This window comes from Nylanderia fulva, unplaced genomic scaffold, assembly GCF_048542155.1.
Source record: "Nylanderia fulva isolate GAGA-0341 unplaced genomic scaffold, ASM4854215v1 Scaffold43, whole genome shotgun sequence".
NCBI classification, from domain to species: Eukaryota; Metazoa; Arthropoda; class Insecta; order Hymenoptera; family Formicidae; genus Nylanderia; species Nylanderia fulva.
The window spans coordinates 1624726-1650346 of NW_028190510.1; the positions used below are offsets into that span (position 1 = coordinate 1624726).

Below are 25621 nucleotides of genomic sequence, written 5' to 3' on the forward strand. Positions count from 1 at the left end.
TGACTATGTACACATTAATATTTTTTATTCTGGTAAATATTGTTCCATTATTACCACGATTTTCAGAGTAAATTCTCTGCCTGTACATTTATACTCCCAAATGCGCTGAATCCATAGTCGAATGTATAATCGCGCAGTTTTATGAATCTATAATTATGGAAATTGCGTTTACGATCCTTTAAATGATTCATAGTTACCGAATAAATTTCCGATTTAGAAAACATAGGTAAATCGCAGATTATTTCTATTCTCGGATCGACAATTCAGTCATTCGTTATTATCCAAGCGAATATGCATACCTTTTTTTTTTTTTTTTACTATATCTTTATATCTTTCCTTCCAAATCTCGCACACAAAATTAATCGCTAATTAAACAGAAACAGTAATATCAGAAAGAAATATTTTTATCGGCTCTCAATATTAAGAATATAAATATGATGTTTTTTAAATCGGCCAACAGAGCCAAAGCACGAAAAATTAATTATTCGGAACTGTATCTCGAAACTTACATATGTAGAAATAGGCGCGTAAAATTTCTCCATATGGAAATTTTACTTCATGGAGAAATTTTACGCGCCTATTTCTACATATGTAAGTTTCGAGATTAATTTATATATGGAACTTAGTGATCTCAAACCAAGAGTTACAGTTCCGAATAATTAATTTTTCGTGCTTTGGCTCTGTTGGCCGATTTAAGAAACAGTAATATTATTTAAAAACCGCTCAAGTTTACGATTAAACGCTCTAACAAATCGAAACAAAATCTTATTTATTTATTTCTTTTGTTATTCCAAGAGCAAGAAATTATATAAATTCTTGGAAAAAGATTCACATATTATTTTCCTAGTGTCATAATTAAATATGGCTGCGGAAATAGAGGTCTTGATTATCATTTCAAATGATCATCGAGACATTTAAATTCCTCATCGTTCGAGTTTGAAAATTTACCGTTTTTGCCTGAATTTGTCCTTCCAGTTATTGATTTTATTCAAACTTGTACGAGCTTAATTCAACATTTTGAACATTTTGATCACACAATTTATTAGTATTTCTGTTATTTGAGCTATAGATTATTTGTTTTTAACAATTTGTCGCGACAGTAGATCCAACAATAAGTGAAATGCCATTGCAAAATGCTCTTTAATCATAAGAGAGAGAAGACGAGAAGAATAAGAGAAAGCAAGAAATACACTATTCTTTCCTATACGTAGAGAGAAATATAGAGTTCGACCGTATTTTCAAATTAAAAATAGCCGTAAATCAAAATGAAAAAGTACTATTGTTTCTTTTCCGTGCGGTTTTGCATTGATGTTCAGGGTTTCGCGACTGCGTAGGACGATCCGACACATCGATCGACTGGACGTGGAAAGCACGAGTTCGCATAAGAGCGAGAAGAATCTGACGATAAATCGATAATTCGTTGGAAAAGCATAGGTTGAGGCGGTCGAAGGTATAACTGTCGGCGAGTTTCGTTTATTTCTCTTTGAGCGGCTCGCGTAGCTGGTACTGGTACAGTCCGGCGAGCAAGTATAATCGCATGTGCGTCCTTCGTTAGGCCGACGCGAATTGGCCGACATAGGAACGAAGACTACTTTCTCGACGAGGAAACTCGCCTCGCCGCAAAAATCATTAGTTATCTGACTCGCGAAATATTAAAATGGATTAAAGGTTGCGAAAGATCCTGCAAATGTTGCTATTTCGGAAAGTGCACTTGCCGAACTCGGCAAATTATGCATCCTTTATCCTTCATACGAGCGGATTTAGAAAGAAATGAATAGATTCAAGCAGGCGAGAAAAAAGCTCTTCGTGAAAGATCATTTATACTTATAGTGGAATATATTATTTCAATATTTTCGTCTCAGATTTAAATTTAGGACGATTTTATAGACGCTATATCTCCGTTATTTCTCTTTATTATAAATACGAAAAACTTTTGTATATTATCTTCAGTGTTGTGCTTAGATGATTTTAAAATTAGATAAAGATGAGGTAAAAATATGTAAATTTATCTTAGACAAGCGATGAAGATGGTTTTATTTCAAATATATGTAGATAAAAGATAAAATTATATATGACGATTCATCGTTTCTATTGCTTACTGCTTAAGTTTTGCTACTTAATAATTATATTTACAAGTATTTTTATGTGCTACGACTCTAAACCAAATTATCTGAACATTATTCTAGATAATTCAATAATAAAGATTACACTTTTTTTCATTTAAAATACAGATATAGATAATATATACATATTTTTATTATCCATATAAAGATAAGATGACGCCAAAACTTGATCTGGATGACCATCTACATAATTTTATTTAGACAACAACAAACACTGATTACCTTCTCATCGCTATACTGAAGTTATCTTTTCACCGCTGTTTTATTCGTTTTGCGCCGAAATCCGCGAAAATTAATCACATTTTAACGAAATAGCGCGGACATCGTAGTCAGTGCGATTGGTCGACTTTTGAGTCGTCGAGTGCAAAATTCGGGGAAAAACCCCGTCGTTGGATTGTGCGCAACGCGCATGCGCCGCGTCTCCAGGCGCAAACCTTGCGACGCGTCTCGCGCGGAAACCGCCGACGCGATCGGATCCGCGCCTAAATAATTGAGCATGACAAACGGTAAGGAATCGTCCGGCGCAAATCCCGTCCCGATATCTCGTCCCGTTCTCGAGATATTAAATGGCCACTTTTGGTGACGGACGCCTCGCTCCCGGCCGGCGCGCGCCATCGACGTCGCTCGCGGCAGAAGCGTGTCAGAACCTTTCATCATCCCCGACGAGAGCAGAGAAACCTCTAGAGTGCGTTTACAGTTGCGTGATTTTTCAACGATATCGATTCGTATATAAAAATGGAGGAAGTTTCGCTTGATATTCTCTTGGTTTTGTTTTAGCGCGCCGCGCTTCTCTCTTAAAAAAGGACCTTGAAAAGTATGGAGGAAATTAAAAGGGAAACGCGTAGTATAAAATAAAAACTGAATTTTCTTGTCAAATTACGATTCGACAATAATTGCGCGCTATAAGTACAGCGGAATGGAATTAAGATTACAAAATTTTTAGCGCGAGGAATCAAAGTCGCACTGTAAAAAAAATATGTAAAATTACATAAATAATAAGTATAAAATTACACTATAAATTATGAAATTGTATACATTAGTTATCGTGTAATTTTACACTTAATAATTTATGTAGTTTTACATACTTTTATGTAATATATTACACATTTTTTTACAATGCGTTGTATAAAGTCATTAATCAAGTTGCTATGTTTACGACGTTTGTCATATCTATTGTACAATAATTCCTTTTTTATTACTGTCTTACTTAAAAATCCCGCTTGCGCTAACGACATACTAATTAATTAGTAATTTAAATCTAATTTGAGTAACGTGAAAATATAGAATCTATCGCATAAAATTACTGCTGTCACATTATCTATAAACTATCTTATTCCTTTAATTTCTTTCTAAGAGAAAGAGAACGAGAGAGAGATTCTTTTATTCTATTTAAATACAGATTGTTTCATATATAATTACATCGATTCTCAAATACCAGGATATTCGAAAATATGCGTACAAATGTAACATTTAGTTAGTAAAACATGGCGTACAAATTTTACGCTTGTCAAGCCGATTTAATCCTAGCACTGCGATGAGTTAAGCAGGTTTAAATGAGTTAAGCTGAACACGTTATGAAAATGATGTTTCTGAAATGCCACGTGTATCACGAATTACCGGCGTATTTCGCACTTCGAATTCGAGGGGAAAAAAGTTTGATCCGTAAACTTCTTGTTTTTTAAATTTAAAGATTATAATCGATTTAATTTTCAACGTATATGATTTTTTTAGATATATAGAAAAATATGTCGCATCAGATAAAAAGATGCACAACATAAATAGTATATTGTGTATCAAGTGCGGAAAGTTGACAATTGGTCACGAGTGCGGGGGATGGACGCGCACGAGTCGAAGGTGAGGCTTTAGCCGTGGGCAATGACTTTGAACGCGACTTATTCACTCACCGCGTCGTCGCTAGATGGCGGCGTGGGAAATCAACCGCTTTCCGCACAGAAAACACGCACACAAAGTGCCACTTTGCCTGCACGTGTAATACAAAATCAATTTATATACACATGCAGTTATATATCGAAATGAGTTATCCGCGTTAAATTTTTGTCAGCAAACTTGAAGAGAAATTCTTAAATTATGCCATTGTTAGATCCGTGTATTTTTCTAAATAAATGTAGACAAGACTTTTGTGAATTTCTATGCAGAAAATTGACGGCAATTTTTTTGTTTCCTTTAAGAAGTTTTGTGAAAGGAGAATGCAGGTTTAGTTTTTTTTTCGTGAAAGATGAATAGATCCTGTATAGGCCGGTTCTAACTTCATGAATGATGGTTTTCTGATGCACAAGATCGACATATACATATAGGTATGCACAATGATATAATGATAACGACAGCATTAAAAATTAGAAAATCGACTTACTACAAATTCCTTTGATTTTTCATAAGATTACTTTAAAATACTCTTGATCAATTGAAAATGCTGAGGAATCAGAGGCACAATTCAACGTAAAATGCAATGTAATTAATGTATAAGATGTGTGCGACGGTTATTTTAAACACTTCTTACAATTTCTTGTGTTAAATCATAAGTTATATTCACAAAACACTGAAAATTCCTTTTCACAGATCCATATTCATCGGGACTTTGATTTCAAATGAATATTGTATAAATTTTCATAACAATAGAGAACATTTCGACATTTCTACGGATGTAATCATTAATATTACATATATATTTTTCATTTTTACCAGAAATAACATTCCAAGATACATTTTACATAGTATGTTCCTAGAAAAGGATAGCAAAATCAGAGGTTTAATCGCGCATTTGGTTCATAAAATCCATCCATCCGAAAGTCAGAAATCTCGATATACTTCAAAAGGGAGACACCGCGATTATTTTGTAAATAGATATCCTAGTTTATACCCTTCATATCCTCTTCCACATTTGACCACGCGATCTCAGTTCCGTACAAAACTCGATCCTCTTTTTTTTTTACGCCTCTAATCGCGACAGATGTAACAGGATCGCGAGACTAAAAGGGCAAAAAACCGCGACAAATACCACGAAGACGACGTCGGGTGTCAACCTTCGTCGAGAAAGAACAAAGAGAGACACGGGGGGGGGGGGGGGAGAGGGAGACGATGGCGCGTACCCATGATACGCGCCATCTACGTGGACTACACCAACTCCCGAGTGTATCTTAAGAGTTGCGCAATTCGATGCCGCCGTGTGACGTGACGTCGGCGGGGCACGACGGGGGGGGAGGGAGGGAGGGGGAGCACTCGAAAGTGCCTATAATAAACGCGTCTCTCTCCCTCCCCCTGCCCGCGTTTATCCGAACTCGCGCGCATCGCTCGCGGGGTTGCGCAGAGAGAGCACTTTCGTACGCGATACGATTGATTGCGCTCCGAAGGGAGGCGAGCCTCGTCGTCGTCGTGGGTACCCGGGGCGGGGAGGGGGGGGAGAGACTCGGGGGAGGGAGAAAAACACAGGATCCCTCCTAAAGAGGGTACGGAGTCGCTATTATGAAGCTCGAGAACGAGGGAGAGATGATGATACGCAAATGCAGAGGGGAGAGTGCACGGCAAAGTATGAACACAAAGAGAACGAGAAAAGGGAGAGAGAGAGAGAGAGAGAGATGACATGGAGCGAGAGAATCACGCGCGCAGTAATGGTTATAGGAAGAAGCGGCATCGCCGCACGGCTACTTGGCACTCCAGGGCCAGGATATTTCAATACGGTGGTCGGCCACCGACAGCGCACAGGGAAAGGAGGAGGGAGAAGGGGGGACGACCATGTGTGCGTATATGAGTGCGCGCTCGCGAACGTTCCAACACGTTCTAAGCGGGAACTCTATATACAACTTGCCCCCCCTTCGCGTCCCTCGTCTATGTGCCCGCCCTTCGCATCATACGGCTTTACACGGTCGTTCGGCGACGAGAAGAAGAGAGAGAGAGAGCCACGGTAGCGCACTCCGCTATTCGGGTGTTCGCACCAGGGAAGGGGGCAAAGAGGGGCAAAAGGGGGCAGAGTTCTGTCTCCGTCTCTCTTCTGGTATATAAGAGTAGGGGGCAGATTCTCTCGACCAAGAGAGAGAGAGAGAGAGAGAAACCCGGAGAGACTTTACACAGAGAGCCGGAGGATTTGAGGGGTAAAAGGGGCAGGGAGGGGGCAGAGTGGGGGGAAGGGTTGGAGAAGCCGAGCGTGGCCGATGGGTTCGCCGGTTAATGCCCGCCTCCCCGACACGTCGAGGGGAAGCCGACGTGGGCAGTGCCAGGTTGCGATTGGCCGTCCCGACGAATGGGGTTCGGGACCAACGGTGGCGCCTCGACGGCTCCGCCAATCGGGCGTCCCCGTTCGCCCGGGTTTTTTATCCCGCTATTTACACCCGAGGACGAGGAGAAGACGGTTTCCTCCCCTTCGTCCCCCCCTCCCTCCCCCCAGTCTCATCGCGTCTCGTTCGCGCACGGGCGACACCTCGTCCCGTCCTTCTTCAGCGCTCTCTACCCCGTCTGTTCGTCGGCGCAGGAGAGAACACTCTCGTTTCGGGATCCGTCGAGGTAACACGCGTTTCTACGAGCGACAGGCCGAGGAAGTGGCCCCCGTAACTGTGCGCGTGTGTGTGTGTATATATAGTGTGTCCGGCTTGTTACGCGTTACCCTGACGTGACGACACTTGTTTTTCAAGATCAGTGAAGCTTCGCTCTTCGCAGGTAGGATACAGCCTGCTACTACCCATCTAGTATACGTGTGTACATGGTGTAAGTGTATATGTTGGTGTATGCGCGATTCGAGAACAGTGTATGTGTGTGTGACAGAACGTCGCAGGAGGATGCGACGTTGCCGGATGTCGTAGGCGCGAATATACGCGTATATACCGACTGGTTGAGGCCGCCCGAGGAAGAGAGAAGTGAGGAGTGAACGCGCGCTCCGACACGGAAAGAAAGAAAGAGAGAGCGAGCGAGCTAGAGCGTCATCGTCGATCGATCTCGACTCGGAGTCGGCGAGGTCGTGAAAATCGCGAGAGTCTTGTTGGATCTGATCGTTCTAACCCTTGCCGAACGAATTTACGCGAGCGTGGTTTCGTCGCTGGTGGAGCTACGGCAGCACCAGTGTGACATTTGCGGTGCTATCGACGAAACCAGATGACCTGGCAACGTCGCGCATCGACTTGTCTTCGCGCACACAAACACGCATGCATCGTCGTACACGTACCTAGAAGGGAACTTGGGGTGGCTGGCTGGTTGGCTGGCTGGCTGGCTGACAGGCAGGCTAGCAGGCAAGCAAACAGGGCAGGCAGGCAAACAAGCAGGCCAGGCAGACGGCTTTCTTGTTCCGAGGACGGCACTCCTAGTCGCGCCGTCTCTCTTTTCTACCTCCATTGCGCTTGCTCTTCCTCTCCCCCTCGTGTTCGTTCGGTTAACTCAATCGCACTCTCTCTCTCTCTCTTTCGCTCTCTTTCTCTCTCTCTCCCTTTCTTTCACGCCGCACGTACCGTTGAGAGCCTCTCCCTTCCCCTGCCGCGCTCTTTCTCTGCCCCTCCAACCCCTCCCCACCCCCTAACCTCGAGCGGGCTCTCGGGCGAGTCCACTAGGACTTGCGAAGGGGAGTTCGGTAGACCTCGGCTCTAGTCGGCCTCGATCCGCGGAGTGCGTCAGACGCCGCCAGTCGATCGCTCCGGTTCACGAATATTCGCCACCCGGGGCCTACGTGGTTAAGTCGCGGGGCTCGCGAGCCTCGTCGCGCGTTACCTGTCTGCATCTGCGAGCCGCGACAGTCCGTATTACGGCGGTTTTACGCCCTCAGCTTGGGACGCACTCGACAAGCGTATATCGGTACGACGGCCATGTTTGGTGTTTATGACGTGAGGGGGAATCGCTGACGTCACGCGGCCAACGGGCCGATCTCGCCCGAACGGCAGCAGCACCAACAGCAGCACGAACGGATACGGGAGGAAGCGTGCGCTTCGTCGACGTCGTGTCGTCGTTGTCACGCCGGTAGTTATCCGAGAAACAAGGGGGGAAAAACGAAAACCCGAGGGAATCTTGGAGGGAAAAGACACGGAGTTTTAACCGTGTCGAAAACGTCATCCGTTATATTCCTTTTTTTTTCCTGTTTTTTTTTTTTTTATGAGAAATGATTCTTTACTCACCACCGGGTTCTCGATGCGGCTACTGGCCTTTCGAAAAACATCAGTTCCTTACTCTTCCGCCCTTCATCTTCCTTTCTGTCGTTATTACTTACTACTTACGTCCTCTTCTCTTTTCGCGGATGACAGAACGCGTCGCGGTTTGACAGTTGATGACAGCGTGCGGGCGGGAGGATGACACAATCGACTGATTCGATCGGTCTGCGACTCCGAAGTCCCTAGATACGAACTCGCACCCACGTGGTTAATCGCGCACGTGTCTCCGCTCACGGCGCACGCCGGTATCCACCTCGTGACCTGGAAGTACAGAAAATCGATCAGCTTTTTGCGATATTATTACATTGTGATATATATAAATGTATTTCTCTCTCTTTCTCCCTGTTTTTTCTCGACTTCCGGGGAATGCCTGTGTGTGTCTATGTGTGTCTATGTGTGTGTTCGACTCTGTCGTACCCGGTGTTCATCATCGTTACATATGGTGTTTCGTAGGATATCACGCGCGACACGACGCGGCCACGGACATCCGATCGGAGGACATCCCTGCGCTCGTCCGGAGTCAGATCGAAAGGATTAAGGATTCACACGACGGCCATGGAACTGGGCGACAGAGTCTACGCCGCGGAACGGATCACGAAGAAGAGGGAAAAGCGGGTTAGTATTCGCTAGTTTGCGACTATTCGCCACCAGACGGCACCACCAGCCGGAATCTGTCCACACGTTTCCCCGCCTCTCTGTCTATTCTCCCTCCGTATGTCCTGTCTTTTTCTCTTCCTCTTTGTCTCCTCTTCTCTCTCTGACAGCTCCTTCTTGGCTGCCGTTTCCACGATACGAAGCGTGCCGCGTTTCGCGACGTCAGACTCATTAAGTACGCTACGGTGGATACGGGTTTGTTTTCTCTCTGTAATTTTTTTTTTTTTTTTTTTTTATTTTTTTTTTTATTTTTATATTGAATGTAGAGAAGAGCGCAGTTTTTTTTTGAACGCATCGAATTATTCTAGCTTTTCCATCGGCAAGTTTATCGATTCATTGTGGAACCGCGTATAAGCGCGGAATCGATCCTCTGTGTCCTCCTATTTTGACGTCATTACGATACGCAACCGGTATCAGTCACGAGAAATAAAAGTGATAAGGATCGTGTGTTGATTGAAAAAGAGAAAGGGAACAAAAAGTATAAATTTTCTCGAGATCGATTCTTATTTAGGCGTAGCAATCATATTTTTTATAGCAATTTTAATCATAATGTTTCTATTGTTTTCAACGATATAATATTTTACAATTTATACAAATCATAAATTTAAAAAAATAGCAAAACATTACTCTCTCTCTCTCTTTTTCTAGAACACACAAAAATGCATGCGTACATGTATAGAACAGCATATCTAATCATTGTCGGTCCTTGATATGGCGCAATCCTGCGCAGCATGTTTTCTCTCGATACAGAAAAAAATAGAAAGGGACAAAAAAAGAGGAAAAAATATACACTGTACAATATTTAACTACACTTAATTCTAATATAAATTTATAAAATACATCAAATTAAATATAAAATGTATCTATAATGCAAGTATATAATGATAAAGATTAAAAAATATTTCTTGTTGCAAATACATATTTAAAAATACACTAAAACAAAGTAAGAACAAAAATTTATCTAAATTTAAATTTATACTTAAAAGAGATGAACGTGTAAAGTAAATAAAAAAAAAATAAAGTAAAAAAAGATCCAATATAATAAAAATGATAATAAGATTTTGTGATTTAAATCAATTTTTATATAGGTATTTATTTTTTCCTAAATTTTATAATGAAAAATTTGTCTTTGATGTAATTCATATCTTAGTTTTACCATAAAGCTGGTAACTATGAAGAAGGATAATTTTTTATTTTATATATTGACGATTAGAAATAAATGTTTATTAACTTAAAACAGAAAGAAGCTTTTTGCGTTTTATTTATATAAACACATACATACAACAATCGCGTAAGGTTGATCCTATATTCACAAAAAATTATCTCTGCTAAATCAATTCTTTAACAATTTGTAGATATTCACGTGCGCGATGTATAGAAAAAAATGGTTATTCGATACGTTTATACTTGATATATTTTCTTTCGATCTCTATAAATGTACTCTTGTATAGATACCAACAGATTGATAATAATTATTAAAATATTAATGAATGATAATTTTGTTTTTTATATATAACGAATATAGGCTTATTTATAAAATACATCATTGCATTTATAAGACAATTAATGATTATTATTGATTATTTCTGATTCATATGCAAGAGTAAATTTGTAGATATTGTGTGCTACTAAAGAAAAAGTAATCTCAACCATTCTGAAGCCGACTATATGTATACTTCTTCTGGTTAACGGGAGTTCCCAGAGGCAGACAATGGTAAACTCGCTGACGGATAGGAGAAAGGCTCCGTATGGCGATCAGCTGGTAGCAACTGGTGGCGTATTTCTTTACGGAACTCGTTATACAATTTCGAAACAATTCGCAAAAATAATTCTCAAAATTCTTCTCGACCCATGAAATTTCATACAAACTATATATCTGAAGTTTCGAATCCATCGGATATTTTTTTTAATAGCAGAGTCTCTAATTTGAAAAGAATTTGTCCTTATAGGGAGAATACAGAATATATGACGTTGAAAGGATTTTCTTAGGTTTTTAGGGTATTCTATATGTCTTACATTTTTTTATTTTACTCGGAAAAAATAAAAAAGTGAATTCATAATAATATAATTTCATAAATTACATCGTGATAATTTTAATCGGCTGCATACAATTAAGCATAATTTATTTAATGAGTTTAGAGAGAGATATGAAGAATAATGCGCATAAAATGACAAAAGATAATGATTTTACTTTAACTCGAGAAAGAGTCGTATATATGTAGGTATAACATCAAAGTGTCCTAAAATGTTACAAAATTGTGCAGCATAATTGCACCAAAGTAAAGGAACAATCCGAACTTATATATTCAAATACGAGAAAGTTAACAATTATTCGAAGCAATTCTACCACTTTCATTCAACATTCGCGAAGCCTTCCGGGTTTTTTAGAGGAACACGAACCTCATCAATTCGCACAATCGTTTCCATCATTCATATTGTATCGGATAAACTTGCTAAATAACTCGTGTAAAGCGTCGCGGAGCATTTCACTCTCGCGAACATCGACGACGTGATTGTCGCACCGGTATCGACATGTAATAATATCGGTTCGCGAGAGGCTGACAACCTGCTCCGCGTTATCACATTGTCGATCGGACTCGTGGATGCTTCATTCTGTCGTTTCGCGACGTTGTATCTCTCTCTTTCTCCCGCGCGAGCGCGTGTGTCATTGTTTTCCAACTGTCACGCGGTGCCTGCGCATCGCGATGGGCCGGCGTGCCGTTTCTGTCGTTGGCCGTAGGCCAATGGGTGAACCGCTACCCGTGAACGTCGGCATAGCCGACTCGACTATCGACCGTGCGTGTCGCGAGATGGATTCGAAAATTCACGCGATTCCTCTCTTTCTCGCGTATCCAATCGGTTTTCAAAATACGGAAATATCGAGACATCTGTATGTAACTTGAACGAGCAAGAAGGGAGAGAAAGAGAGATTCGATGCGCCTAATTATATGCATACTGCTTTTAATTATATGCATGCTGATTGTAGTCCTGATTTATATTTATATTTTTAATTATATTCTTTTGGTTATAGGATTTTTATTTTCAAGTCCTTTTTTTTCAAAAGGTATTATTACCTGTACAATGATACTGAGATAAAGTAAAATATTTTTGGAGTAAAGAAACAAATATTTATTTTATTATTTCAAAGTACGGGAATATCGAGACATCTGTGTAATTTGAATAAGTTGCAAGAAAAGGAGAAAGAGAGATTTGACACGCCTAATTTGCTTTTAATTATATACTGATTGTAGTCCTGATATTTTTTTCAAAAAGTATTACCTGTACAACGATTGAGAAAGAGCAAAATACTTTTGAAGTAAAAATATAAATATTTATTCATACAGGGTTCTAAAATTTACTCCTTAGGGTAGCTTTTGACGGACTAATCAGAACAAAGAAATTTGTGTCTCTTTTGTGACCTAATTAGTCAATCAAAAACTAATCTACTTCACAAAATTAATTTTGGAACGCGAACTAGAGTATTTAAAAATGGAGATTGAAAATGATTAGAAACCCAAAAATAAGAAAAAATTAATAAAATAGTACAATAATTTAGTTGAAAAGTTTAGTCATTGATTTCGGGATAACTTCATTTATATGTTGAAATTTGAAATTGATTTGAAATTTGAATTTATTTTCAAGATTTTTGTTAAAATTTAAAATTTAGCAAAGAAGACAAGATTTTTATATGTTTTGTAATATATTAACATATATAATAAAGATAATAACTTTTAGTTGCTACTTAGGATGCACCACGTGGAAATGCAACTTATCTTTTGATTTGTTTGATTATTGACTTTATTATGTTAATTATGTTACAAAACTTGTAAAAACCATCTTTTTTCAATTTCGAAAAAATCTCGAAAGTAAAATTTAAAATTTTATTCTCAAATAAATGCATTTTATAACCTATGTTTATGCCATTTTTCTAATTTTTGGGTTGCCAATTACCTCCCGATTGATTTCCAATTTCTAAACACCCTGTATATAAAACATTTATTTCGATTATCGCAACTTATAAAAAATAGTTTCAATATATAAATAACTAATAATTCGACGTCCATTGATTAAGAATCACATAAAAAGAAAAAAACGAATTTGGCTAAATTAAATAAAGATTAATTCGAAAAAAATTGTAAATTAATAAAAAATCAAGATCCGATTCTTTTATCACTTCTCTTTGTAATCAATACTTATTGCTTATACAATATGTACCGTCCACTCGCCTTTTACTCCACGTTCTCGTGAGATCCATCAATCCCTGGAATATAAACAAACGCATTCTATCTGTCTGTTTATCTCCGCGCGCGATTGACCCGGTTTTACAACGTAAAACTGTTACCGCTGACTGACAGCGAATGGCGCCAACCGGCTTTCACCGATCACCTGGTTTTATCCGGTCTCCGGGACTTTTTTTTATCGTTGAAAAATCGCAGCGCGGGACGATCGATGTAACGGCGCGCCTCTCGCGTCGCAATTAATTATCGCCCCGCGATAGCTATAATTATACCGCGTTCTGATAAGCGAATCGGCCTTTCCCGATTGGAGCGGATCTTATCGGCAAACGATCCGCTCGTAAACGTGCGCAACATGTGGATCCACCTCTGACGTGGCTGATACGCGCGGGATAACGATGGAAATTAATTATAGAAGTAAAAGTGATTAATACGCGATTATACGCGTTGCCGATGACTTAATTGGAAGAGTAATGCTTAAATATATATAATGCTGCATTTAGAAACACATCTTTCGCACAATTTGAAATATTTTTTTCTCGTTAAAAATGTACAACAATCTTCCATCCTCGTTAGGCACAATATATATATACAGAGTGTCACTTAATTGGCGCCCAATATTCATATAACGATATTCTTCATGGAAAACTGAGTCGAAAAGTTCTGTACCATTTTTTTCTGTAAGTTAATACGTTACTGAATAATTACTACTTTATTATGCCTTACAGAAAAAAACTAATTATATAGCGATATTCCTCGTGAAAAACTGAGCCGAAAAGTCCTGTACCATTTTTTTCTGTAAGGCATAATAAAGTAGTAATTATTCAGTAACGTTAATACGTTACCGAATAATATCGCTATATAAATATTGAACGCCAATTAAGTATATATATATATGTATATATATATATATCAATTAACTTGTATCGTTGAATGTGACGTGATAGATATTCATGTCATGCGTGATATTATGTCATATATAATGTATTATATAAAAAATATGTATTTCGAATAACTGCGAAAAAGCATATAAATTATATGCAATAATTTTTTCCCTATATTCGCCGTTTAATTATATTAGTACCTATATTAGTAATATTTATCTTACGTTTTGTTTTTTTTGCAGGGCAAGATCGAATATTTTGTCAAATGGAAAGGATGGAGCAAGAAGTGAGTATAAAATCTTTGTCAGAAATTATTCGACATGTAAAACTCCGTGATTGCGCATTTGTAACTTTTCTCGTTTTATTTCAGATATAACACATGGGAGCCGGAAGAAAATATTTTGGACGTCAGATTAATCGAGCTGTATGAAGAGAGTCAGAAAGGCGGAGATGTATCCACCAGAAGACCAAGGCGAAGGGATACCAGATATAACGTGAGAGCGAACGATATACATATACCTGTATATTTATATACTTTGGTGCGATGTCTTTATCAATTATTTATCGACAAATTACGAAATCAAGTTTAATGAAATTGTGCTAAGAAGAAAGTTAAACCAATTTCGATTAAGTTAATTTTATCAATATTATTGATTTTATCATATACATAGTTTAACGTTGTATAGACATTTTATTTTATCTTTCTTTATTTTCGTCGCGTTTAAATTTAATTCTTTAAAAAATTAAAAATTTGAGAAGAAATTGATGGCAAGTGTAGATGAATATATAAATATAATATACATATTCACACTTGCCATTAATTTCTTCAAAATATATATGTATGTGTACATATATTTATATTTGTACTTTCTAAAAAAATTGTCATGAAATATTTCTCAAATACATTTGCAAAATGTCTTATTTTTAAATAATAATTTGATAGATAATATATTTGATATATACATATATACGTATAAGTTAAAAAACATTATGAATATAAATGGTAAAAAATACAAGAGAGATGTGTATTTACACATATACTTGTCAAATATGCCAAATTCGTAAAATGTCGACTATATCTCTTCATTATGAAGTTACATTAAAAGATCATCTTTATACCGAATTATTTTACTAGCTTAATATCTCAGCAAACATTATGACGTTCCTCGTTAAGCGGATATAGCTAGTCATAAAATCTTTTTATTTCGCCGAAATAGTTTGAAATGGAGAATTAATAGAATCATAAAATTGGATTAGAGACCTTCTGGTGCTTTTCTTGTGTAGACGATCTAATCTACAGTGTTGTGCTTAGATGATTTTAAAATTAGCTAAAGATGAGATGAAAATATGTAAATTCATCTTAAATATGATATATGAAGATGATTTTGTTTCAAATATATCTAGATGTAAAAGATAAAATTATATATTAATATTCATCTAGATCACTTCCAGATAATATCATTTTTAAGACCGTTTATGTAAACATAGTTATTTAAAAAATATATTAATTATAAAAGAGATATAAAAATATATTAATAAATAAAAAATTAGTAAATGAAAAACTACGGCTTGTATAAAATTAAATAAAGTAGAACGTACATAAATAGGCCAACTTGAAAACGAGCAAATTATTTAGGTGTACACCTAAATAATTTGCTCGCTTTTAAGTTGACCTGTTTATGTACGTTCTACTTTATTTAAAAATATATTCATAATTTTATAAGTTTTTATCGTTTACTGCTAAATTCTACTAATTAAGTATTTTTATGTGCTATGACTAAACCAAATTATCTGAACATTATTCTAGATAATTTAGTGAAGATGACACTTTTTTTCATCTAAAATGGAGATATAGACGATACATATTTTGATCATCTATAAATCTATATAAAAATAAGATGACGCTAAAATTGTGTCTAGATAATTATCCATATAATTTTATTCAGATAATAGCAAACACTGTTAATCTACAATAATGTTTATCTTCAGGAACAGGTGCTGGCCAATTTAGTAGTCGAGGAAGAACCCGGTGGAGATGAAAGAGTAGGCGAGGACAGTCAGGACGAATCGACGACAGGCAGCACCTCGGCGCCTCGATTGAACTCAGTAGCCCCTGACGAGGACACACTCCCGAGTTCCTTGGACGGCCACGAGTCCCCGACACCGCCAGAATTGGCGTCGACATTCATCGATTCCGACAGTTCCAACAGCAGCGTAGACATACCTCTGTTGCCCAGGAAAGAGCTGGGTACAAAGAGAAAGGCGGAGGTCCTCAGCAAGGAGTCCGGCAAGATCGGCGTGACAATTACCACGAGCAATCCCAATAGCGGTAGTGGTAGCCCGCCACCGACCAAAGTTCCTCGGTTATTGCCTTTGAAGAACAATCCTACAACGCCCTCTTATCACGTAAGTTTCAGAAACGCGAAAGTGTAATTTCCTAATAAGTTATAGGATAATGTAAGGACATTCGAATCCTTCGAATTAAGTTAACATGGACTTAAGTTGCACCAAGGTTAATTCAAAATCACCTTCAGATAATTTTCAAAATCGTCTAAGCACAACACTGTTTATTAGGCCGTATTGAAATAAATATTTATTCGAATTCAATAAATTTGTTTCAATGTGGAAGAATAAAGAGAAGAAATGTCTCACTGATGACTACATATATTCAGCTATAAAAACAGGATCGTTCTTTAATTACAGAGTCACAAAGTCAACGGCAGGAGGCCGTCGTCCTCCAGCGTAAAGTCGACACCGGAGGAGCCACTTCCGGCGGTGCCGACGACGCCGGCACCGGCAGTCCAGGACAAGAAGCGTCCCGAAGCCGACGTACCTCACGGGCCACCGCCCTCTCTTCCACGTGCACCGCCGGCGCCGCTGTCCCCCCAGATAGACACACCCCTGGAACAGCCCTCGACGAAGAAGAGGCATTTGTCGGAGCAGAAGCAGGACAAATCGAACGGGGCGGTCACCGGCGAAAAAGCGAACGGTCATAAATCACCGAGTCCCACAGATTCTTACACCAACAACAATAGGTTACCGACAGTCGTGAACGGCCATCACAGTCATAATAATAATATTAACAACAATAATAATAACAACAATAATAACAACACTTCGAGCGTCAAGCAGACCGAAATCCCGAAGTCGGAGATCTACGCCCCGCTCACGAGCCCGAGCACCGATTATTGGCACGCGAGAAACCCAGTGGCGGATCAAGTGTTCATCACGGACGTTACTGTTAATCTGAAAACGGTTACCATCAGGGAGTGCAAGACTGAAAAGGGCTTCTTTCGGGAGAGAGATCCCAAAGAGACTCTTTGAACTTTCGAGAACGATATCTATCAATAGCCCTGCGTCGGGGACATCCACTCCGAATTGTGTATTGAATTATTGTAAATAAATATAAATTATTTTCACACACATGTTAAGCCCAGGATGTAATCATAGTACCGAGCAAATTTAAACTTTTCTAATAATTGACAGATGACGATATATCATGGTATCGCAGAAAAAGAAGAAAGATATCGCGACGATAGTCGGGCAGCGCGCAAAGATCTATACAATCCGTACGCATTGAGATTCCAAGAAATTCGATTAAATAGTGAAATTAGAAATTGATCAGTATTAGAGAACTTTTTTCCTACCAAATTGAAAATTAAATAGTCACAAACGATGCTTTACTCAGATTTGCGAGTCTGTGTAAATTTATTGTATAAAGAATGTTGTAATGATAACGGTCTGACGAGCAAATCATCATACCTATTATTACAATACGTACACTTGTATATTTCAAAACGCTTGGTAGATTTTAACCACATACACGCTGAAGATCTAGATAACATTAACGGATGCTACGTCTTCTAGTTGTTTTATTCATTATTTGCTTCTCTTGGAACTTTGCTGAGAGAAAATGGTATAGATAAAACTATTATAATAAAACCTTTGTTTTTACTACGGGATACATATATGTATTTATATACAAGTTAGAAAAAATATTTTTCTAATTCGTTTTTAGAATATCAAAAAATATATTTCGCGGAAGAGCGATTCCAAGGGAGAGAGGCGTTCCGAGTTATATTATTTCGAACAAAAAAGAGATAGTTTTGAACTCTTGTATATATATCCCATTTATCCCGTTATGTATTTTTCATTCTTTGCTAATGCGTCGGCAAACGTCAGAATGTCGCGAAAGAAAGATATAAATTTCGATTTCAAGTGTATACGTATGCGAGCGTAAAAATTTCACTAAGAATTGCAAATGATCGCGAAATGTCATATTTAATACATAAAAGGATATTGCGCTTTCGATATCCTTTACGTGTAATTAAATATTTTTATTCGTGCAAAATATCGCCCGTATATCGACAGTGTAAGATCATTTCCTATCTCTTAGTGAAACCATACTATATACATTTCGATCATCGGACACCGTAAAAAGGATTTTTTTCAAGATTTGAAAAAGAGTTTTGCGATCCCAAATTCAGTTCTATTCAAGTTTAATATATACAGTCAATATTTGTCTTTATATCAAAATTATCTGAAATTAATCTTTCTCGTTAACACTATTTATCTTATTTGCCATTCTTTTTTCTATCACATGGGAGAATTTTAATCGCATAAGAATGAAGAGAAACATTTTATTTCCAAATTTATGGGAGGATGGAAGATGCTAGCGTCATTTAAAATTATGATCAAAATGATTTATGCGATGATGTGATGTTTCGACACAACGTTAAATCTTTTTTCTTTCTTTGACACGAATTGAAAAAAAAAAACTGATTTTATTTAGGACATAGAATATCATGATTTTTCTCTTATTTCTCTTATTCTTACTTTCTTGCATTATTTTCCTCATCAATTGCCAATAGATTTTTTCTCATGATTTCTGATCGCGTTTGAATTTTTTTTTCTTTATATTGAGGCACTGTTTTACATAAAAGTCACATGAGAAACAACTAAAGAATTCTGATCAATTACTAACTTTGAATCAAACGAGATCGAGAAATATGCTTGAGGAATAATGAAAGAAAATACAGAATAAATTGAAATACGAATAAATTGATAATTCATTTTTTATAATAATTTGTGTATCTTTTACCGATATAGTAAAATCGAAAATGTCGAAAAACATCCTAAACATTTCTGCAGAAAAATTTTCTATCTCGCGTAACAGGCATCTGTATAGCATCTGTAAAGCGCGATGTGGTGGATTTAGAAAAAGACAGTGCGAAAGACCCCTTTTACATTAAGTTAAATATATTTCTGTATAAATATTAAATATATATTAAATACATGCAAATAATTTAATATATATTTAATAGACACACACACGCAGTCCCATACATTCATACTACAAACACAGACATAAATACAGACACATACACATACACACTCTTATTAAATTTACGTATACGTTGCTTATTTATTATAACTAACACGAAGATTTTTAGGTTTCTACATTCTTATATATAATATAGTTGTATAATTAGATTATGTGTATGTGCAACGATGTCCCGCACACATTGGAAAGTGAGTTCGACATTCAGCATTAATGTGTTATTTCTTGCGTTTTAGCACAATCGCCACGGATAGATAACTTTTCATGTCAATAAAAAATTGTATATTTAGAGATCCGATGAGATTTTATAGAAATTTTTAAAAAATTTTGACGACTTCTTGGAAAATTCGTATAGTCAAGACAAAAAAGATTTGTTTTTTTTATATATTTTTTTAAACGGGGCCATTCGCGTAAGATATTAGATTGACACATTCGTTGCAACTATCAATGCAGAAGAATTTAAATATACATTGAAATTGTTGTAACGTATCACTGTATATTGAGAGAATGTTTCTTGTAAAAAATGTAAATAATTGGACGAACACAACTGTACGCGTCTTCGCCATGGCAAGCGAAGTCATGAGAATGGCTTATATAAAAAAAAACTTTGAATTATCAATTGTACATAGAAATGAAAAAGAGAGAAATCCCCCTTCTCTCTCCCTCCCTTCTCCTCTAGTTGTAAACGTAAGATTGCAACTATAGGTCTCTATAGAGAGAAAAAAATCCTTTTCTTAGCTTTAGAAAGTTCAAGATAGACTGTGCGCGTACCTTCGATATTGTTTCTGTACTTATATAAATATTCCGACTACAATTATACGATAAAGCAGCGATTACGCAGGCATATACGATACGTGAACCCCGGTAGATCCAAATTCAACAGTAATTTTAGTTCTGTCTGGTACAGATTCCTTATATTTCAATAAAATCTCTACTTGAAGTCACGTTGTTTTTATATTCACTTGACTCTTCCTTTACAAATCGCATTTATATTATATATTTATATGTTGTAAACATGTATTTATTATTAAACCTCTTTAAAAAAAATTGTTGCGAATATTAAACCAATGTTCATGGAACAAGAAGTGAAAAAATTCGTCTTTTTCTTCTTATATGATTCTTTTTATCAGAACGGATTTTTTGATCATATTTTTAAAGTGTTTAAAAAATTCATACATCTAAAATTTAAGATTTTTAAAAGATTGTTATACCTATAAATTTAACATATATAAGATAGGCAATAAGAGCCAAATCGCGGATGACAGTGCGTTATTCTAAACGAAACTAAATTTTTTCGTTAGAATTAAATACCTGTGCACAAGGCACCAAATTTTTACTTGGACACGGCCAAGATATAAAATTGGAATAATCTCTACAAGAGATTTTTAATTCCATGTATCCCCTATTCCCCCTAAAGAAATAAAGTGCGAGAGAAAAATATAGATCCGAAAGTCGCAGAATCGGGAATCGAACCCGAGACCTTTCGCTTGCCGGGCGACTGCTCTTCCAACTGAGCTATTCAGATCCTTTCGATTCTATACTTTTCTCTGTTATATATATTAATGTTGGTAAATAAACGCCTTTAAGCCAGCGTGTATAAATTAAGAGTTTAACTAGGCTCTGTAATATATAAATATAAATTTAACATATATAAGATAGGCAATAAGAGCCAAATCGCGGATGACAGTGCGTTATTCTAAACGAAACTAAATTTTTTCGTTAGAATTAAATACCTGTGCACAAGGCACCAAATTTTTACTTGGACACGGCCAAGATATAAAATTGGAATAATCTCTACAAGAGATTTTTAATTCCATGTATCCCCTATTCCCCCTAAAGAAATAAAGTGCGAGAGAAAAATATAGATCCGAAAGTCGCAGAATCGGGAATCGAACCCGAGACCTTTCGCTTGCCGGGCGACTGCTCTTCCAACTGAGCTATTCAGATCCTTTCGATTCTATACTTTTCTCTGTTATATATATTAATGTTGGTAAATAAACGCCTTTAAGCCAGCGTGTATAAATTAAGAGTTTAACTAGGCTCTGTAATATATAAATATAAATTTAACATATATAAGATAGGCAATAAGAGCCAAATCGCGGATGACAGTGCGTTATTCTAAACGAAACTAAATTTTTTCGTTAGAATTAAATACCTGTGCACAAGGCACCAAATTTTTACTTGGACACGGCCAAGATATAAAATTGGAATAATCTCTACAAGAGATTTTTAATTCCATGTATCCCCTATTCCCCCTAAAGAAATAAAGTGCGAGAGAAAAATATAGATCCGAAAGTCGCAGAATCGGGAATCGAACCCGAGACCTTTCGCTTGCCGGGCGACTGCTCTTCCAACTGAGCTATTCAGATCCTTTCGATTCTATACTTTTCTCTGTTATATATATTAATGTTGGTAAATAAACGCCTTTAAGCCAGCGTGTATAAATTAAGAGTTTAACTAGGCTCTGTAATATATAAATATAAATTTAACATATATAAGATAGGCAATAAGAGCCAAATCGCGGATGACAGTGCGTTATTCTAAACGAAACTAAATTTTTTCGTTAGAATTAAATACCTGTGCACAAGGCACCAAATTTTTACTTGGACACGGCCAAGATATAAAATTGGAATAATCTCTACAAGAGATTTTTAATTCCATGTATCCCCTATTCCCCCTAAAGAAATAAAGTGCGAGAGAAAAATATAGGTGCCTTGTGCACAGGTATTTAATTCTAACGAAAAAATTTAGTTTCGTTTAGAATAACGCACTGTCATCCGCGATTTGGCTCTTATTGCCTATCTTATATATGTTAAATTTATATTTATATATTACAGAGCCTAGTTAAACTCTTAATTTATACACGCTGGCTTAAAGGCGTTTATTTACCAACATTAATATATATAACAGAGAAAAGTATAGAATCGAAAGGATCTGAATAGCTCAGTTGGAAGAGCAGTCGCCCGGCAAGCGAAAGGTCTCGGGTTCGATTCCCGATTCTGCGACTTTCGGATCTATATTTTTCTCTCGCACTTTATTTCTTTAGGGGGAATAGGGGATACATGGAATTAAAAATCTCTTGTAGAGATTATTCCAATTTTATATCTTGGCCGTGTCCAAGTAAAAATTTGGTGCCTTGTGCACAGGTATTTAATTCTAACGAAAAAATTTAGTTTCGTTTAGAATAACGCACTGTCATCCGCGATTTGGCTCTTATTGCCTATCTTATATATGTTAAATTTATATTTATATATTACAGAGCCTAGTTAAACTCTTAATTTATACACGCTGGCTTAAAGGCGTTTATTTACCAACATTAATATATATAACAGAGAAAAGTATAGAATCGAAAGGATCTGAATAGCTCAGTTGGAAGAGCAGTCGCCCGGCAAGCGAAAGGTCTCGGGTTCGATTCCCGATTCTGCGACTTTCGGATCTATATTTTTCTCTCGCACTTTATTTCTTTAGGGGGAATAGGGGATACATGGAATTAAAAATCTCTTGTAGAGATTATTCCAATTTTATATCTTGGCCGTGTCCAAGTAAAAATTTGGTGCCTTGTGCACAGGTATTTAATTCTAACGAAAAAATTTAGTTTCGTTTAGAATAACGCACTGTCATCCGCGATTTGGCTCTTATTGCCTATCTTATATATGTTAAATTTATATTTATATATTACAGAGCCTAGTTAAACTCTTAATTGTTATACCTGTTATAAAATTTCTTTTTTTTTCGACTAGCTATACTAAATTATAATGACAGAAATAAAAAATGAGTTTTTTGCGTAATGTGTCTATAAATATTAAAAATTAATTTTTTCATAATTTGAGTTTGGTCGAATCGTTAAAATATATCAAGAAATTCCTTTTTTTATTATCTTGCGTTAAATGCACATCCTGATGCGCATACAATTATATCCATTTTGAGCATGTCTTATGATAAATCGTTATGATATAGGTATGTATAACCCATCGAAATTTGAGAATTCATTAATTTACGAACCAACGAGAAAATTTTTTATATATCTCATCAATCTATGCTATCGATCGCAAGTGATATACAAAAGAAAATAATTTACTTATATAAAAAATTACATAATTTTTCATTTGTTATATTAGAGTTGAAGATGAGATTTTTTGTCAGTTTTTGCCGAACAAAAATAATATCCTTTTTTCTAATTTGTGTGACAGTTTTACGTTGTTAATATATAAAAAATTTGGTGATAAAAATTCTTAATAATTTTCTCAGAGACTTTAATAGATAAGTCTACGTTCTTCGGTATCACTAATAGTAATGCTATCGCATTTCTTCACAAAAATATTGATTCTATCATATTCGCCTTTTTAGTATGTCATCTCGACAGCTCGACAGGTCGAAAGTGTTTGTTTCTTTCTTTGTATTATTATATGATCCATTTCGCTAGCTTTACGAAGGCTAAAAGTAAAATAATTTTATTTTTTGGTATCTAAAAGAAACAACATATTTTTATATATAATGGTAAATATATTATATATAGTGCCAATATGTACAAGCTGATAACAAGGACAATTAAAAATTTTTTTTTAATTGTAATTTTATCAAAAAAGAATTACGAACAATCAAAGTTGTCAAAAAAATTAATTATTAAATTAATTGAAATTTAAATAGAGCTTAGCAAATTATTATTATTACTATTAGCAAAATATGTGTATTATATAAAAAATATATAAGAAAGATAAATTATTGAAAAAAATAAACATAAATTATGAAAAATAAATTATTTGGATATATTAACTTATTGTTAGTGTTGAGAAAAAGGATTATAAAAATAAATTTTGCTGTAATTTCATGTAATTGCACTTGTCTCTTAATATATTTATTTTTTACTTCACTTTTAGAATTACTTCGTCTGTTAAACCTTCTTAATCAAATTATTTATTTTATAGAGCAAACGATTTACTCAACCGACGTTCCTCTCTTTATGCTATAGCTTTTTTTTATATAAGAATAAATATGTTTAAGAAATCCAAATAGAAAGATTGTAATAACCGATATAAAAAAAAAGTATGATAACGGATGCTTTAATGAAAGCAAAAGCGCAGAAAACATGGCAAAAACAGTGAATATTCTTTAATTAAACATGATCCTTTTTCAGACTATATAAATGTGTCATATATAAGAATAGATAATGATAAGGATAAAATATAAATAAGAATACGTACGTGAAATTAAAAATCCTGTGCTTGATCTTCAAAAAAATACGATCGACTTCTATAAAAATTAACGTGTTTCTACAAAATGTCAATTAAAGATTTACAAAAGAACTTCACATGATAAGCTAAGAAATTAATATAGTTCGTTAAAATAATAAAACCAACAGTGTAAGAGAGAAGATTTACCCAAGACAAAATATGAAAACGGAAAGAGCACAAAATATCCGAGAAGGGAACCGTCAGAAATCTGAATATTCATTATTAATATGAGAATATAAATGTTATATAAAGAAAAACAGATAGATAACTGCCAAGCAGATAGGTGGGGAATAATGTAAACAAGTGTGAGTTTAAGGAAGCTATATATGGTAAACATTTTATACATGGTGTACTTAAATAAGCACGAAAAATTTTAGAAGATGATTCTTTGTCGAAAATTAAGGAAGATTTCTTATATAAAAATATATTCTTATATTCCTCCTTGGAGTGTTACACTTTTCTAAAGAGGGAGGTAAAAATTAAATTTTTATTTTTTTTCTCTTGCAGACGATTGAAACCGACGATAGGAATCGTTTTATTTTTATAAGAATTTTATATTTTTTAGAGATCGAAGTAAAAACGAGTTTTAATTCTACGTATCAATTTTTATTAAATTTTCGTTTGCAACGCCCGGGTTTGAGCCATCACATTTTCGACACGTTTCGTAAAATAAATAATGAAATAATTAATTTGACTTACACTTGGACTATTCTTCTTCGCCGATATTCCAGAAAATTGGCCACGATATAAAAAATATAACAATGGCGGCGCGATCTTTGTCGTACTCGACCTGTGATTCTCGCGCAAATTACGAGCCTAATTCGTCTGCGGAACGATGCTTCGACACGACGATGCGGAAGTACGAACGGAGACGTGCAATCGCCCGCTTGAGATGCGATCGACGACGCGGAAAAACTCGGAAAATTTTCGCGTCGAAAGCGCGGCGATCATCCCGCGACCCGGCTTCGTGAATTCGCGCGCGCGAACTTTTGGCGGGAGCGAGCCGGAGCTGT

General features: G+C 36.2%; 2 protein-coding genes and 1 long non-coding RNA gene across 12 annotated transcripts in view; 1 reads left to right on the plus strand and 2 right to left on the minus strand.

Moving 5' to 3' along the window:
- The window catches only part of LOC114928115 (uncharacterized), a 107492-nt gene extending 98621 nt beyond the window's left edge, over positions 1-8871 (minus strand). For 4 of the 6 annotated variants that reach the window (XR_014925546.1, XM_029299205.2, XM_085486385.1 and 1 more), the window contains exon 1: positions 7294-7600. Coding sequence is in view for 3 of the 6 variants with exons in the window: in XM_029299205.2 (XP_029155038.1) it covers positions 7294-7460 (167 nt within the window). In the remaining 3 variants the exon portion in view is untranslated. Of the gene's footprint in view, positions 1-7293; positions 7601-8230; positions 8648-8680 lie in introns of those variants that run through there. The other 2 variants (XR_003819023.2, XR_014925547.1) reach the window with 2 other exon arrangements.
- On the plus strand, positions 6607-20321 carry LOC114928114 (polycomb group protein Pc). Of its 5 annotated transcripts, none has more exons than XM_029299201.2 (6): positions 6607-6791; positions 8717-8878; positions 14279-14322; positions 14407-14530; positions 16026-16442; positions 16740-20321. In XM_029299201.2, exons 2-6 carry the CDS (start codon positions 8819-8821, stop codon positions 17358-17360), a joined length of 1266 nt encoding a protein of 421 aa, XP_029155034.2. In that variant the 5' UTR covers positions 6607-6791; positions 8717-8818; the 3' UTR covers positions 17361-20321. The 5 variants fall into 5 exon arrangements, with proteins under 5 accessions (XP_029155034.2, XP_029155035.2, XP_029155033.2 ...); XM_029299202.2 differs by lacking the exon at positions 6607-6791 and adding an exon at positions 6798-6839; XM_029299200.2 differs by lacking the exon at positions 6607-6791 and adding an exon at positions 6846-8075.
- Positions 20322-23479: 3158 nt separating this feature from the next.
- On the minus strand, positions 23480-24814 carry LOC146721689 (uncharacterized). The gene is made up of 3 exons (XR_014925574.1): positions 24756-24814; positions 24579-24627; positions 23480-23811 (listed from the first exon to the last, which is right to left on the minus strand). It is a non-coding gene; the product is annotated as an uncharacterized LOC146721689 (long non-coding RNA).
- Positions 24815-25621: the final 807 nt, after the last annotated feature.

What these genes read in the sequence shown, in the direction of transcription:
- LOC114928114 (XM_029299201.2), top strand. Translation starts at nt 8,819, where the DNA reads ATGGAACTGGGCGACAGAGTCTACGCCGCGGAACGGATCACGAAGAAG. An exon ending in CGAAGAAGAGGGAAAAGCGG is followed by an intron (nt 8,879 to 14,278) that starts GTTAGTATTCGC and finishes TTTTTTTTGCAG; the next exon opens with GGCAAGATCGAATATTTTGT. An exon ending in TGGAAAGGATGGAGCAAGAA is followed by an intron (nt 14,323 to 14,406) that starts GTGAGTATAAAA and finishes GTTTTATTTCAG; the next exon opens with ATATAACACATGGGAGCCGG.